The sequence below is a fragment of the Canis lupus genome, chromosome 13, assembly GCF_003254725.2.
Source record: "Canis lupus dingo isolate Sandy chromosome 13, ASM325472v2, whole genome shotgun sequence".
NCBI lineage: Eukaryota > Metazoa > Chordata > Mammalia > Carnivora > Canidae > Canis > Canis lupus.
In genome coordinates, this window is record NC_064255.1 from 17,845,592 (window position 1) to 17,860,584 (window position 14,993).

The following is a 14,993-nucleotide window of genomic DNA, read 5'->3' on the forward strand; positions in this document are numbered from 1 at the left end:
GGTGGTTGATGGGGATCTGATTTAACTAACCATGTGTGATTGAGGAAATGAATGAATAAAAAGATCAATGGGAAATCAGGCCACTCTCTAGGACCTAAGGGTTTCTCGTTGGAATATTTTAGAAGAAGAACACTTAATTCCTGCAGAAAAGGGTACACAATGAAGCTTAAGCTAACTGAATGACTGATGAAATGGAACTTAGTCACATACCTCTCTCTACTGAGTACAGCCCCACAGATCTACCCTGCAGATAGATCAAGAACAACAGAAACATTGTTTTAGATCAGAAATAGACAGTAATCACATTGCTTGAGAAAATCTGGAAAGCCCAGGAGGATGCAAAGGAGAAGTAAAAATGACAGCCTTAAACCACCACCACGCAGATACCACTGTTAAAATGTGGGTGCATTTCTTTCCAGTTTTCTTTCTTTTCCCCCGTGAGTGTGAATAATATGCACTTGTATTTTACTGCAGAGGCACTATCTAAAAATAACATTTGGGGGTGGGGCGGGCGCCTGACTGGCTCAGGTGGTAAAACATGACTTTTGAGCCCAGGGTTGTGAGTTCGAGTCCCATGTTGGATTACTTAAAATACAAATAAATAAATCAAATAACATTTGGATCTTCCAGTATATGCTCTGTTCATATTCTTTTCATTTATTATCTAGTGAAGATTTTTTCTTGCCATCGTATGTAATTTCGAGGTTGCACACTTCTTTCAATTGTACAATTTTTTCATAATTTAATTTAACATATTAGATATTTATATGGTTTCCATTTTACTATCAGCTATTGACTAAATGTTTGTGTCTTCCCAAAATTCATATGCTGAAGCCCTAATCCCCAGTGGGATGGTGTTAGGGGGAGGGAACCTTTGGGAGGTAATTAGGTTATGAGGGTGGAGCCCTCAGGAATGAGCTTAGAGTCCTGATGAGATGCAAGAGAGCTTGCTTCTCTCTCTTTCTGTGTCTACCATGTGAGGACACAGCAAAGAAGTAATCATCTACAAACCAAGAAGAGAGTCCTCACCAGAAGCTGAATCAGCTGGCACTTTGATCTTAGACTTCCCAGCACCCAGAACTATAAGAAATTTCTGTTGTTTAGATGCCCCCAGTCTATGGTGTTTTTGTTTTAGCAGCCCTAACGAAGACACTACTATTTCAACATAAAAAAAGAGAGAGAGAGAGCTATTTATTCACACTCCCTTTCCCCACTTGCTTTTTCCCCACAATCTATTGTCATCTATCCATCTGTGCCATGGGAGGCTGACCCCTGAGGACTGTATTATCTCCGATCCCCTGGCCCCTAGTCTCTGGCTGTGTTTAACTAGTGAGAGGCACCAGTGGGAGGCGGAAGGCAGGAGGTTTGACTGTTCTCTCCCTCCTTCCCTGCTCGACCCGGGGCTGGGGGCACAGACTGCACCTCTCCACAGGGTTGTCTGGTCAGCTGACGCCTCTTCCGTGCCTCCAGCTCTCTGTCCCCTCTGGCTTCTGCTCTTGCTAGTCCCTAGGAGACTCAACCCTTGTAGTTTAACCTCGGTTACATCAATACTTCCTTGAACTATCTTTAGATTGCTATCTCACAGGTATGGAAAATTTCACTGACCAGCTTGTATCCTACATGGCATAACTCTGTGGAGATCACTTATTTCTGAGAAGTATAGCAAAATCAACACTATGTAACCCGTTCCAAATATTGGGAGGCTTAGCACGGGCAAAATAATCATTCAAAACTTGCAAAATAGAGGAATGGTCCAGATTCTAGAAACATCTTTCCTGGCATTTTCAGCAAGTCTTTCTCATCAAATTTCTTTCAGTTCTCCTGCCTGTGTAATGTTCACAAACCACATGCTTTCCCCTTCCTCGCAGCCTTTGCTCAGACTGTTAGCCTAGATGGAGAGTCTTTCACATTCCTCCCTACTTCTAAGCTCTGTCTGAAGCCCTATTTCCTTCCTGAATTTGTGGAGCCCACAACCATCTCTCCTTAGAATTGCTGAAGCTGTGACACTCAACATGTTAGTTGGGAGTCATCACAAATGGCTACTTCAATCTAAGTCAATTAAAATTAAATTGTAAAGCCAGTTCCTAAGTCACACTACCCACTTTCAAGTACTCAATAGCCACATGTGGCTGATGGCTATTGGACTGAATAGTGGAGATCTAGACCTTTTCCATTTCAGAACGTTCTATTGGATGGCATTTTTCTAGAGCACCTAATTATATATGATTCCAAAAAGTATTACATCATAAATCTCTGGTACTGTTTTCTAGCCACAGAGTCAAGAATATAAGGAATAACAAGGAAGAGTTTGCCTTCTTCATTCTGAGTCCTAGTAATGCCAGAAACATAGGAAATATTGAGTAGATACAGTTGCTGATTTGGGTAATGACCGTGACTATTGCTCAGTAGAACATTAAAACACAGGAAGCAATAATTGAAGCAATGGTAACTTGTAGGTAGTGGTAGTAGGGATTCGTCTAGTCTCACAAAAACACAGGCATCCTAGACAACGTCCTCTTTATGCAGTCACAGAGAACCTATCCACAATATTAGGGATGATTCTTCAACAAGCTACATAGTCTGATCAAATGGAGTCATCAAAAGGACCCAAATACACAGCTATATATAGAAGCTTCTATACCATCTTCTAGACTTGTTCACAGACAATGAATAACTGTCTTTAGACATTTGAATAACTGTCTTTAGATACTCACATTTGTGACTGTGATTCTGGTTGACAAACCGGCCTCTGTCAAAAGTAATTTAATGGAAGTGATAAAGCTATATATCCTATACAACACCCTCTCTCTCATTTCTCTGCCTTGAGATGATTGCAGAATTTTAACAAAAATTCAGTGTTTGACTTATTGGAATAGTCTTATGAAATACATTATTTCAGCCTTATGCTAATCTCCGGCAAGAATGTCCTCTTAGATATTGATCCACTTCCCATCTATCGTTTATTCAGATCTGTGCTAATAATCACTTCACAAAAATCTCTTTTAATCCACATAGCAACTCTGAGCTAGGTATTTCTGTTCTGATTTTACAGTGGAGAAAACTTGCTTTCAAAAAGGATTATGTCATTTGCCTGAAGTTAAATAGATAGTGAGAGACAGAGCTGGGGTAACAACTTAGATTTTCTACTACAAAGGCCATGCTTTGGGTTGCTCTATCAGAGTTCACCTGGACATCAGCAGAGGTAATGCTGCGAATGAGGAACCCGAGCCCAGGCCAGGGCATGGTAGCATGTCACAACACCATTTTGTGATGGCTCTCCTTGGGACAGCTTTTATGTCCTCCCAAGGCCTTTTCTCATGTTGATTTGCAGAAACCATCAGAAGACACTCAGGATATATACAAAAGCTGATGGCAGCTTAGCGAAGGAAGCACACACAGGGCACTGGGAACTTACCAGAATAGCTCTCTTATTTGACATTACACAAGACCTGTTGTGAATATAGGTCAGGAAGGCTTAGTGGCCAAGCAACTGCATTACCCCCATGGCATCTTTGACACGTATTTGGACAATTCCTCAATTTACTGTTCAGTACAGATTCCTTATTAGACTTTCATCCCCAGACATCTAACTGCTTTCTTCAATGTTTCAAAGGACTGTGAACATAACATGCTGCAAACTGACCTCATCAATCCTGTCCAACCTCTGCCTCACGCTCCCCCTTCCAGGCCCCTCCTGAGCACAGACTGCTCCACCCACCCTGCAGCAGCTCAGACCAGGAATCCTGACTCACTTTGGTTCTCTCCTGGCCACATCTAATCCATCATCACACCCTACAGATCTTACTGGCAGACAGATCTGTCCCTGTTTGGTTCAGTGGCCACCACCTTAGTTCTGACCATCACCTGTTCTCACCTGGATTTCTGAACCTCCTTGGTTCCATGTCTGCCCTGTCTAGTCCATTTTCCAAGTAGCTGCCAACATGATCTTTTCAAACACAAATACGATCTCATTGCTTCTCTGCTTAAAATCTGCTAATAGCATCTCACTGCACTTCTGGAGACCCTAGTTCCAAACCCTTAATGTGACTTTGAGGTCCTATGGATCTGTCCCTTGCTATTTCCAGGCCACACGGCTCTCTTTGGAGCCCTGGGGTCCCACCTGAGGGATTTGTTCAGTTCTTAGATAATACTAAACTCTTCTGTACATCAGAGCTTAGCACATACTTTCCCACTGCCTGCTTGCTCTTCCCCTGCTCTCACCTGTGAACCCTCATTTCTTCTTGTAACCATTAAATGTCAGTTATCCCCCAGTCTAACTTAAGGCCTCTCCTTGAGTCTCATATTTTTCCTTCCCTGTCCTTACCACAATTTTGTGGGGGACACACACACACACACACACACACACCCCTACTTCATTTCCTGTGGGTAGAACTCTAGAAAAGTATATGCTAACTGAACAATTCTGCAGGGAACAGTACAATGTAGCTCCTATAGAGTTACCTGACATGAGACAATGGTGATAACTCTCCTCAACCTCATGAAATGTATTCACAGGGTGACAGTAGCATACCTACCTGATGTCTAGGACCATGTACTTTGGAGAAAATCAGGACTCAAATTCTCACTTCACCACTTCGCAGACTGGGTGACCTGGTTCAAGAGTCGCTTCAATTCTCTGTGCATCAGTTTTTTTATTCGAATAGGGACATTAGCAGCTCCTATGTCACAGGGTGTTGTAAGGATAAAATCAGAGTGCAAACAGAGTGTTTAGGGCATTGCTGACATGTAATCAGCACACAAGTGACAGTGATCACTGCTCTTGTTCACCCTGGCCTCATGTGGGACTAAGTATCCTGGGTCCCAGAACCAATTCTGGTAAGATGTGGGCAAAGTCTAAATTTTTGGAATAATCATTGGCCCAAAAGCCCCTTGAGGGCTGGGGCTGTCTGGGGTCTAGTACAATAGCTAGCAGAGAATAAATGTTCAATAAATGTGTATGCAAATACTCCATAAGCTGCCCTTAGAGGGCCTGGGAGGAGCCGTCATCCTACGCTGGAGACACCCATTACCTTTTTCTCTGCACTTGGGCAGTGTGGTTTCGGCCAGAGTCAACATGTTCAATATCCCCTTCTCAAGGGACAAAGAAGTCAATTCTTTTTCAACCTTTCCTTTTTAAGCCCAGGGCTTGAATAGGATAGGTTCCCTGGAGTCTAAGTAATATTTATTTCAATTATCTTTACTGTCACCGTACTTACAAGCGACCAGAAGCTATTTTAAGGATGAAGAAAGTCAAGTACTGGCAGTTCCTAACCCTGGTGCTGGGCTAACCCAGGAGACCAGCTGCCTCCCAGTACAACTGTTTCTCCCTGCAGAAACTGCTGAGCCATCATAATTTTGGCTTTTATTATGACGTGGAGAAGAAAACACAAGGGTGACTTATTTAAAGATTAAAATTGTGCCTACTTAATGGAGTAACTCTTTAAGCTGTTGGAAACTCAGCTTTCAAGCCCTTTGAACTCAGTTTTGCCTCCAGATTATTTAAGCCAACAGACAACCAAACTCCACCACAGATGGAGTTAAAAACCTGCTTGTATCACAGGAGGGATAATAGCAATGTGTATATGAGGGACCCAGTTTTTTCATTTTACTTCATTTTTAAAAGATTTATTTAACGAGAGAGAGAGAGAGAGAGAGAGAGAGAGAGAGAGAAAACGAACATGTGAGTAGAGGGAGGAGCAGAGGTAGAGAGAGAATCTCAAGCATCTCCCCACTAAGTGCAGAGCCCCATGTGGGGCTTGATCTCACAACCCTGAGACCATGACCTGAGATGAAATCAAGAGTCAAAGACTTAACCGACTGAGCCACTCAGGTGCCAGGACTGTTTTTTTAGCACAATACCTCAGAGCTCCTCTGTGTACCCACAGGGATTTTGCCCCAGGGTGAGTAATGAAGGAGTTCATACCTGTGTCTGTGTGATCACCAGAAAGTCTAAACCAAAGTTTCCTCATGCCAGGTGGACATCAGCGCCCATTTCTACCCTGTCAATTAGGTAGAGAACTGCTTTAACCGCCCTTGTTTTTTCCTGAAAAGAGTTCAAGGTAACATTTACACCCTTCAGGATGTGTTCTGGAAAAGTGGAGTAGGCAGCCTTATTAGCACCAGCGTGTCAACCTTCTGGAAATGGAACATAATTTGCTCATGCCAAAAAGACTTTGGCAGCTAGCCCATTTGTCACTTTCAAGGATTACATTGTTAATCACTGAGTCCCAATACCTAGCCTGACACACGGTAGGTACTCAAAAGTCATTGAATGGGTGAATATGTATGTTAACATGCTATTACAATGTTAGATACATAGACTGTAGTCAACGATCCTTTAAAAAACATGAAGGGAAAGATTAGGTATTCAAACCTTACAACCCCAATTGGTATTTTGAAACGGCAAATAAAAACACACAGATGGTTCAAGTACAACCTTTGATACGGGTGCATGTGTGTGCACAGATATCCTCAAATATGTCCCCCCACATGCACCTAGATAACATCTACACAAGCAAACCACCATTCACACATTTGTTAATCGTGGCTTTGCTTATATAGTGCTTCTACTCAGAGGAGTAAACATTTGTGAGTCTTTTAAACTGCTGAAAGAGACATTTTTCAGTTCATTGTGTGAACAAATGTGATGAGCCCAAGTCCCTACTAAGAAATTCAAGCCTGGAGAACTGGATAAATAAATATAAATGAATTCATTTGACTGAGTGACATTTTCATTTAATTAAAGCAGAAAATCAGCTCTAAAACAAATGATTATCCCTGACAAAGAAGCAGAAACTGGTCCTTAATTAATAAATTTCTAATAGTTCTTTTGCGGGCTGAGCAGTCTGTAGTGGAGAAGTACACTGGGGAGAAAAGAGAGGATAGTAGAGAGGGAGAACCCAGAACATAATGCATGTTTAAACTTTTAGAAACAGAAAGAAAATTAGAAACCATTTATTTATGCTTGAATACATGTCAAATCCTGCTAGACCAAAAGTATTATAGTAAAACTCTTTGTGTAACAAAACAAACATTCAAGACCCAGGAGAGGATTAAAAAAAACAAAAAACAAATCTAGGTCAATAAAATTTGTTGTTACTATTTCATCTCTTCTTCCTTCCATGGTGTCATCAAATGACAAAAGAAAAATACTTAGGAAGATAAATATCCAAATATATGTAGTTTACAGTAAACATGAACCAACTTGACCAACCAATGTGATAGAAATGGGATGAACTAAAACATATATTCAAATGCTTCTCATATATTTTCAGAATCACCATATCCTACCTTTATCAATGTTTAGAATTTAACAGTTTTTGATGCTAAACATCTTTGTTGTGGAAGTGGCCTTTCAGATGTATACCTAAAAGCCACATCACATCTTACATAGCAGATACTTGAAACCTTTGAGGTCACTGTTAATAATTTTCTGTGCATTCATTTATGTCGAATCAATTTCAATTAAATCAATAAAAATGGCAACTAGCAAAACTTCACATCATTGATCCAACAAGATTCAGACTACTCAGGGTATTTGGGGGCATCAGGAAACGCTAGGCTGGCATCTCTGCTTCATTATGTCAGTTGGGAAATGAGTTTCTTAGTATCCCAATATCTTGGGTAGGCAAAAAGGGCTTAGCAAAACCATCCACCTACCAAATCTAGCATCCCAAAATAATGGAAAATGGAGGATGGAGAGTGAAAACAATGTGTGATAAGGAAGATATTAAGAGAAATCTTGGGATGCCTCGGTGGCTCAGCAGTTGAGCATCTGCCTCTGGCCCAGGTGTGATCCTGGAGTCCCTCCTCGGGCTCCCTGCATGGAGCCTGCTTCTCCCTCTGCCCATGTCTCTGCCTCTCTCTGTGTCTCTCATGAATAAATAAAATCTTAAAAAAAAAAAAAAGAGAAATCTTTTTATATGAGTAGTCTCGAGAATTTTTTTTTTTTTTTTTTTTTTTTTGAGAGAGAGAGAGAGCACGTGTGAGCAAGGTGCGGGAAGAGCAAAGGGAGAGGAAGACAGAATCTTAAGCAGGCTCCATGCCCAGCTCAGAGCCCAATGTAGAGATTGATCTAATGATCTGAGATTGTGACCTGAGCCAAAATTAAGATTTGGACTTTTAAACAACTGAGCCACCCAGTTTCCCCCTCAAGCATTAATTTTTTAAAAAAATTTTTTTATTTATTTATGATAGTCACAGAGAGAGAGAGAGGCAGAGACATAGGCAGAGGGAGAAGCAGGCTCCATGCACCGGGAGCCCGACGTGGGATTTGATCCCGGGTCTCCAGGATCATGCCCTGGGCCAAAGGGAGGCGCTAAACCGCTGCGCCACCCAGGGTTCCCAAGCATTAATTTTTTAAAAGTACATTGGTGTCTTACTATTCATATCAATGTGGATGGAACTTGAGGGTATAATGATAAGTGAAATAGTCAATCAGAAAATGACAATTATCATATGGTATCACTCATATGAGGAATATAAAAAACAGCACAGAGGATCATAGGGGAAGGCAGGGAAAATAGATTGAGAAGAAATCAGAGAGGGAGACAAACCATGAGAGATTCTTAACTATGGGAAAGAAACTGAAGGTTGATGGAGAGAGATGGGTCAGGGGATGTGGTAACTGGGTGCTGGGCATTAAAGAGGACACGTGATGTAATGAGCACTGGGTGTTATATACAACTGACTTCTATATCTGAAACTAATAATGTACTGTCTGTTGGCTAATTGAATTTTTAAAAATACACTGGCATCAAGAGTATTTTATAAAAGAAAAAATGTATCTTTGAGAAGGGAGACTTACCAGCAGGCAGGTAGGTCACCAGCAAAGAGCATTGGTTTTGGAGACAACTAGTTATCTTGCCCACTGTGATGGTTACTTTTATGTATCAACTTGACTAGGCTATGGGGTATCCACACAGTGAAACATTATTTTGAGCATGTTTATGATGGTGTTTTTGGATGAAATTAACATTTGAATAGGTAGCTGGAGTAAAGCAGATTGCTCTCTCTGATGTGGGTGGGCCTCATACAATCAGTCGAAGGTCTGAAAAGAAAAAAAAAAAATCTGATCCCCATCAAGTTACAGGGGATCCTTTTTGCCTGTTTTGAGCTTGGGCATTGGTTTTTCCCTGCCTTTGGACTTGAACTGAAACACTGCCTCTTCCTGGGTTTTTGGTCTTCTGGTTTTCAAACTAGAACACCACTGGTTCTTTTGTGTCTTCAGCTTAGTGACAATAGATCCTGGGACTTCTCAGCCTCCATAATTTTGAGAGCCAATTCCTTATAAGTTTCTCTCTCTGCATATATATTATAATTAAAACATTAAGTATCTATCCCCTAATGGTTGTTTCTCTGGGGAACCCTGACTAATATTTGCACTTTTAAACTGTGGAAAGAGCACTGCTGCTCTCTGGGCCAAGTTTCTTTATCTAGAGAATGGGGCTCATGATATCCATCTTGCAAAATTATTGTGGGGGCTAATTATAGGATTCAAAATGCCAAATGTGCAAATTAGGTGCACCATCAATCTTAGCTCCAGACTTCCCTTTCATAATAAATTGAAGATTCAGTAACTTGTGCCTTTGTGTGGAAATAAAGACAGTATCTAATGCTGATGTTAGATATTAATGATTTTGAAACAGCTGCCAAACTTTACAAAACCTTAATGGTTTCAAATATTAATCTCCAAACTGCTTCTTGTAGAGTTGAAACACTTTTCTTTCTCTCCTTCGCCCTTCTATCTTTAGAGGAGGTCCTACCACAATAGCTTTATCATTCCCCTGCCCTGCACAGGAAATAGTGGAGTCTCCATGTGAAGTACCTTCTTTATTGCCCTGGGGGATTGCCCAAGGAAACCTATTTCATTTTGCCTGGGGAAACGGGAGTGGAATTACAGTGGTGGTCTCCTGGGAACTATGGGGGCTGGGCCACTTTCATGGACTTTGAGGACACCTGCAAGGTTAGGTGAGAGCATAGGATGGGTTCCACCCCATTTTGGGCTTTAATATAAGATATTCTCATTCATCTCAAGGGCTGAAGCTTTCATCTGAGTTTACCAGGTTATGGCAGGCAAACTCATGAAGCCCAAGAGAGTCTTACGCCGTGAAGGGGCAGAGTGCCTGGTACACTGTGCATGTGGAATCTGTAGTGTTGGGCAGTGACAGTCAAGCTCTCATCTGCCTAAGCATCACGTAGAAAATACCAGTGCCTGGGCTGGAGAGCCTCATTCCACAGGTCCAGGGGTCAGGTCCAGGAAGCTAGAATTGTGAAGAAGCACAAAGAAAATTCTGCTGCAGAGAGAGAGCATGGATTTGGGGGAGGAGAATGTGATGCAGAGACATGAAAGATGACCCTTTACAATCCCCTTCTTCACCATGGGTTGCCTCGTCTCTTGAGTTGACTTCTCTCTACTCCCACTGGCCACCAGCCTCCTTCAGGCTATCCTCATCTTCTGCACAGCACAGATTAATACAAGAGCTTCCAAACTGCAGTCCTGCCTGCTGTTTTGTCCTTCTTCAGTGCAGCTGCTCTCCTTTTGTCACACAAAGCTCATCAGGGTGGTCTCTGGTTCAAACCCTTTATTCCTCCCTCCCCCCCCCCCCCCCATCTCTGAATTCCTTAGGAGAGCAAGCACTGAGGGTGTTCACTTCACTCTGGCTCCTCCCTTATTCTTTCCCATCTCTCACATCCCACCACTGTCTCCCTCCCCCACCCACCTTCTAACTAAATGAGCCTTCCTTCTGGCCTTCCACATGTTCCTGGGATGCACCAAGTTCCTCCCTCAATGTTGGCCACAGAACAGGCAGTTCCCTCCAACTGAGACATTTTCTTTTCTTTTCTTTTCTTTTTTCTTTTTTTTCTTTTCTTTTTTTTTTTTTTTTAAAGATTTTATTTATTTACTCATGAGAGACACACAGAGAGAGGCAGAGACATAGGCAGAGGGAGAAGCAGGCTCCCTACGGGGAGCCCAATGCAGGACTTGATTCTAGGACCCCGAGATTACAACCCAAGCCGGGATTACAACCCAAACCGAAGGCAGATGCTTAACCACTGAGCCACCAAGGCATCCCTGGGACATTTTTCTTCCTCAGCCCCACCTGCTCCACTCCTCTGCTACATCTTCTGAGGGAGATTTTCCTGATCAGTCAGGGAAGTCCCTCTGCTTCCTCATGCCCGAAGCATAATTATCACCACCTTTCAGATCATTCACCACTGGTACAAAGATTATTTGTTAGAAGTGCCTTTGAAATGTGAAATCTATGTATCTGAGAACCATGTCTCTCTTGCTTACTGAATTTCACCAACACTCAGTAAAGGTCAGGCACTTAGTAAATATAGATTTTTTTTTCTTGTAAATAGGAGTTTTACAGCATAGTATATCTCTCTGAGGCTCCGATCATCTTGGCAATTTTATATTTGCTTGATGACAACATCAGAAATTAACATACCCTAACTTAATATCGGCTTCAGTTTAGAGGTCACTGCCTCTTGGAAACTTTCCTGACATATTCTTTCTGGTTTAGATACAATTCCTATTTGATCCTTGAATTCTATGTTTACTTCTGTTATATCTCTTTCATTTGACTTCCACATCAAGGATTGTTATATTCATCCCTGTATCCCTAACACACAGCATCAAGTGCTGGGTATGTGATAGGATCTCAGTAAATGTTTTCGGGATGAATTATTGAATGAGCAGCTGTGTAATTGCTACCAAGTAAAGCAATTAAAAAAAAAAAAAGGGATACTAGTAACAAAGGTGTTATTTCAGAGAAGGAGAGAACATTTTGACTCATTGCTGGGGGAAAAGGTTGGGGCAATCACAGTGTAGACTATGTACGCAATGCCTTCTGGAATTGGTAGGTAGAAACATGGATGCAAGGAGAATCTTGAATATTTACCCTGTGTAAAGATTTACTCCGTGCACTGAGAATTAGTGGCCCCAAAGAAAAAGGCCACAGAGAAAGTAGGTAATAAATAATACTAGGGGTCAATATTCTAAACTATACAGATGGTATATTTCTCTGTTTCTTCTAGAAAAGGCAAAGCAGCTCAGTGCATCCCTGAAAATGGCTTCAATTCTCTCACATCAAGTCCACACGCCATTGTCCTATTACAACTGCCTTTCTTTTTTTTTTTAATTTTTATTTATTTATTCATAGAGACAGAGAGAGAGAGAGAGAGAGAGAGAGAGAGAGAGAGGCAGAGACACAGGCAGAAGGAGAAGCAGGCACCATGCAGAGAACCCAACGTAGGACTCATCCAGGGTCTCCAGGATCACGCCCTGGGCTGCAGGTGGCGCTAAACCGCTGCGCCATCGGGGCTGCCCTACAACTGCCTTTCTAATGAGCCCATAGGAGATTCGAACCCAAATTGCAGGGTCTAGCCTTATCCTAAAGAAAGGAACACAGTGTTAGTTGTGGAAACATATGTCAGTACAGTATCAGTCACTCAGGGTCCTTCAAATTCACAAACCACAAGGTGAAATAAGAATGCAATCTCATGGCCATCTTGAATTGTCCAAACAAAAGACATCAAATATATTTTTAATTTCACTGAGGACATTTAAATGCAAAGAAGTCAACAGTAAAGAATTCTGAGGTTGGTGATTTCTGCAGAGGCAGACACGAAACATTTGGTGTCCCTAACAGTTGCTTCTCAGCATGGAAAAATGCCATTAAAAAGAGAGTTGTGCAGAAGTCAGAACAAGGATAACTCCTGATAGAACATGTCCATACTAAAAAAATATATAATGTGTGGATACCTCTCCTTTATGCTGGTTAGAGAACCATCAGGGCATTTTCTACTGTGAAGAATGCAGCAGATAAGAAGGGTCCATTTGAAGCCTCACTTCAAACATCTTCTTGAATGACCCAGCCATAATGGACTCCCACAATGAAAATGAAATTGCAGTGGGTGCTAACTAGGGTGTATGCAGCACAACGCTAACCCCTACTGACATACTGATGTGTGAGCTCAATAATCTCCCAGAGAAGTCTATATTTAGGCCTTTAAACATAAAACTATACTGAAGAGAATTTCTCTGAAGGCTCAAATGCTTGATAAAATTAGAACTATTCCTGGCTGCACCATTTGTATAATAGGGTATGGAGATTATGAAACCTGTTGGGGAAAAGCTCAAGAAGGTAGCAGATTGAGTAAATGTTTTTTGGAGGCAACTTAGAAGTGACATGTGGTTGGCAGCTCCAAATCAAGTAACACTGGATGAGGAAGTGGTAATGAAAGACCCCAATTATAGAAGAATTATCTCCACAAAGTCCTATAAGATTCCTGATCCAACATTCTCATCTACCATGAGCCACTGGGAAATTTATTGGACCTTAGGAGAAAAGGCTCAATTTATAGTTGCTTGATAGTATCCTTCAGAACATTTAAAACTGAAAAATACTAGGAAAAACAACTTAAGGAAGGGGTGGCTTCTATATTTAAGAGCCCTTGTAAAAGGAGTATATATTTAAGAGCCTTGCCATCACCTGTAATGGTCAAAATAATACAAAAAGATCACAACAAAATAAAAGAGGTCTTCTGCAATTTTGCTCATGGGTGATGCAAAGTGGCTCTGTAGCTACTCTTATTTTTTATTATGAATCCATAAAAAATTGATATTACATTTACTGTTTTGAGAAGATTGAGAATAGTAAAGAAGAGAAAAGGAAAGGAGAACAATTAAGTTTAAATCAGTAAAAAATAAGTGGAAGATCCACTCTCTGATAAGTACTATGCTAGGAGGTAGGAGAACAAAGGAAAATCAAAAGACAATGAGGTTGTCTATGTTCTACAGGGGAGACGGACAGACTTCTCGCTACCATGTCTTTGTATAGGCTCTTCCTTCTGCCTCATGCCAGCCCTTGGCCATCTGTGAAAACTTCTATCCTTCAAGATCTAGTTCATATATTATACTCTTAGCAAGTCTTCCTTTATCCCACTATTTCCAGGTGAGGCTAAGTTCCAGTTCTGTGGCATTATTATATATCTGTAAGGGCATACACATTCTATCCTCATTGCTAGATTGGGTGTTTCTGTCTATCCCTAATACCATAGAACCTGGTGCTCAGTGGATGGAAGAATAAATGGATACTAAATAGATAGTATGTAATGAATACATTATTAATATGAACAAAGTGCTTAATAATTAAGAAGAGAGAATGATTGGTTCTGCCTGAGAGATGAGGTAAGGCTTCTCAGAAGAGGCGATATCTCATCAAGACTAGGTCCTTTCATGAGTTTTATTATACCATATTCATAACAACTCTGTGAAATAGGTCTAATTCCCTTTTTTTACAACTGAAGAATCTTAATCTCTGACAAGTAACTTGCTCAAAGTTAATATATCTATGAAATGCCCAGAATGGCTTTCTCTGGAACGCTAAAAAGTTTGGATTTTATTCTGTAGGCAGCTGGGAGCCATCAAGTGTTTTAAGGAAGGATATAATGTCATCAGAAATATATTTAAATTAAGTCTGGCAATAGAAGTAGGAAGTTAATTAAAGGGGAATGAATGGGACAGGGCAGCGACCAGAGATCAAATAACTAGCAGGTTATTCTTATGGCCTGGGAAGGAGCTTAAGAGGAATGGTTTAACACAGTGGCTAACAGAGTCATGAGGCAGGGAAAGGCTGGAAACACATTTTACAAGCAAAATTCAGAAGATATGGTCACTGATTACATATGGGTGATGAGAGAGGAGGAGTAATCAGAGGTCAGGTGACTCAGCCTTCTATGTTAGGTAATGGAATGAGTAATGGCATTAACCTTGAGAAGAAACAGGGGGAAGAGTAGGCTGGGGAGATGGTGAGAAAGACAATGGAGTTGATTTGGAACATTTTAAATTTGAGATATCAGTGGAATATTCAGAGTTCATGACCTTTATGGAGATTAAAAATCTGAAGCTTCATTGAGGTCTAAGATGTATTTGAGAGTCACTATAAAAGAGGGGATGGTTAAAACACCCCTTAAACTATTTTTGT

At 41.1% G+C, this 14,993-nt stretch overlaps 1 protein-coding gene across 15 annotated transcripts in view; it reads right to left on the bottom strand.

Moving 5' to 3' along the window:
* SAMD12 (sterile alpha motif domain containing 12) overlaps nucleotides 1-14,993 on the bottom strand; it is a 379,209-nt gene that overhangs the window by 146,891 nt on the left and 217,325 nt on the right. For 4 of the 15 annotated variants that reach the window (XR_007401515.1, XM_049092623.1, XM_025451025.3 and 1 more), the window contains one exon: nucleotides 6,692-10,262. The exons of 8 other annotated variants lie outside the window; for them this stretch is intronic. Coding sequence is in view for 5 of the 7 variants with exons in the window: in XM_049092623.1 (XP_048948580.1) it covers nucleotides 10,249-10,262 (14 nt within the window). In the remaining 2 variants the exon portion in view is untranslated. Of the gene's footprint in view, nucleotides 1-6,691; nucleotides 10,263-14,993 lie in introns of those variants that run through there. 3 more of the 15 variants (XM_049092621.1, XM_049092619.1, XR_007401516.1) reach the window with 2 other exon arrangements.